Source organism: Naegleria gruberi, assembly GCF_000004985.1.
Source record: "Naegleria gruberi genomic scaffold NAEGRscaffold_789, whole genome shotgun sequence".
NCBI classification, from domain to species: domain Eukaryota; phylum Heterolobosea; class Eutetramitea; order Acrasida; family Naegleriidae; genus Naegleria; species Naegleria gruberi.
The window spans coordinates 1-1,782 of NW_003162844.1; the positions used below are offsets into that span (position 1 = coordinate 1).

At 31.4% G+C, this 1,782-nt stretch overlaps 1 protein-coding gene across 1 annotated transcript; it reads left to right on the forward strand.

Annotated features, from left to right (window-relative positions):
- Positions 1 to 1,083: 1,083 nt before the first annotated feature.
- Positions 1,084 to 1,656, forward strand: NAEGRDRAFT_76991 (uncharacterized protein; the record flags this gene model as incomplete). Its single annotated transcript, XM_002668052.1, has 1 exon — positions 1,084 to 1,656. A coding segment is annotated over one exon (573 nt), but the record flags the coding sequence as incomplete, so codon positions are not given.
- Between the last annotated feature and the right edge of the window lie 126 nt (positions 1,657 to 1,782).

Sequence of the window (1,782 nt, forward strand, 5' to 3'; positions counted from 1 at the left end):
TATTGATGATGAACACATTTTTTTTAGATCGTCGGTTGGTTGAAAAATCCTCCAAAAACTGGAAGCAAGGTAACTTGTAATTTTTTACAAATCTGTTGAAAAAGAGGTACCAACTTTTGGAACAACAACAAAACTTGGCAGTTGAAATTTTATTGTTTTTTTATTTTTTGTTTTTTTAATTTTTTTGCCCCTAACTTTCACCACTTCTCTAAAGTTGAACCTATTTTTCATCATTCGGGCGGTCATCTTGCAGCGGTTTTTGCAAATGAAATCATTCTATTTTATTTATTATTTTTTAATTTTTTAATTTTTATTTTAATAATTTGGCGAAGACCCCTCTCCCCCTGCGTGCTGTAATTTATCCTTCTTCCCAGATCAAGAGAAAGAAATTCCTAAAGAAAAAGAAGAAAAAGAAGAAAAATTGTCATTTATCGGAAACATTCGTGAAATTATCTCTGAATTGATAGAGGAAATCTTTTCTTCAGCCCTGCGTTTTGCAATTTTACTAATTTTGAAACTTCTCCTCATTTATTATATTGTTGTGAATTATGGAAAGGATTTATTGAAATTTGCTTGGCATGCTGTAATGTCATCTGATGCAGAAGATCTTGAGAAAAGACTCAAAAATAAATAATCCAGATTATTCGAAACTATTAGTTTACTTCCAATTAGCAATTAGAAGTTCTGTAAAGTTGACTTTTGAGCATAAACCTGGTTGAACATGAAGTTCTGGTTTAACTAGTATTTTTCTTCACCATTGCCATTTGACTTGACAGTTTCAGCAAAAGTAAAATTTCTAATAGTCCAAGAAGATACCAGCTTTTCATTAGCCAAGAATCCAAGAACTCGGTTAGGAATTTTTGATTGAACTTATCTTCCATCTGGCCATCCATAGCTCAAAAAGTTTCATGATCCAATCTAATTGCCTTGTTTGTTAACTGTTTCTAAAACCATCACAACATCTCAACACACCATCTGTGAGTCACTGACATTGCATCAAAATCACCAGTCTCACATTAAAATTCAAAACAAAAAAGAAAACACACACAACCATCTTTCAGTTATTACCATTATAAATACAACATGTCTTTTGGATTTTACAAAATATTGGGAAGTTCCTGTTTGATTGGAGGATTTATTGGAATGACACTCTTTTTAATTAGTACTATCGTTACTTTTGTCTGTATTAATATTGATTATTACTATGTAAATGATCCTGAGGCTGTGAAATTCAAGATGGTCAACTGTTGTCAAATTACATCGTTACAAAATTGTGAGACGAGCAGCAGGGGAACAACATTTTGCAGAACTACTGTAAAATATCCATCCAATTTACAAAATCTGATCGAAATAGTTCAAAAATCCAATTCTGCTTATTACAAACTCACAACAGATTCTCAAAAATATGAAAAGAGAGAAGAAATTAATGCACCTTTTTATTTTAATCCAAATAATGTTAGTTTATATGAATATTACTCTGAGGATTATCCTAGAAATTTGTGGTTGGATTTTAATTGTAGAGCTATGGTTGAATATGTTGTAAATGGAACAAATTCAGAGTTGACCAATTCTTTCACAAGCTCAAATTATCCAAATTTAGCATCGTTTAATAGCTCACTTTCTCTAACAATGATAGAGAAAGTACTCAGATCGCAGGTAAGCGACAAGGTTCAAGTTTCGAAACAAGAACAAGTAGGAGACTATATGAATTGTTATACGAATTCGAATGGAGAAACTCTCTTTTCTAACAGATATAGCTATTTATACAAGAATTTACTTGGA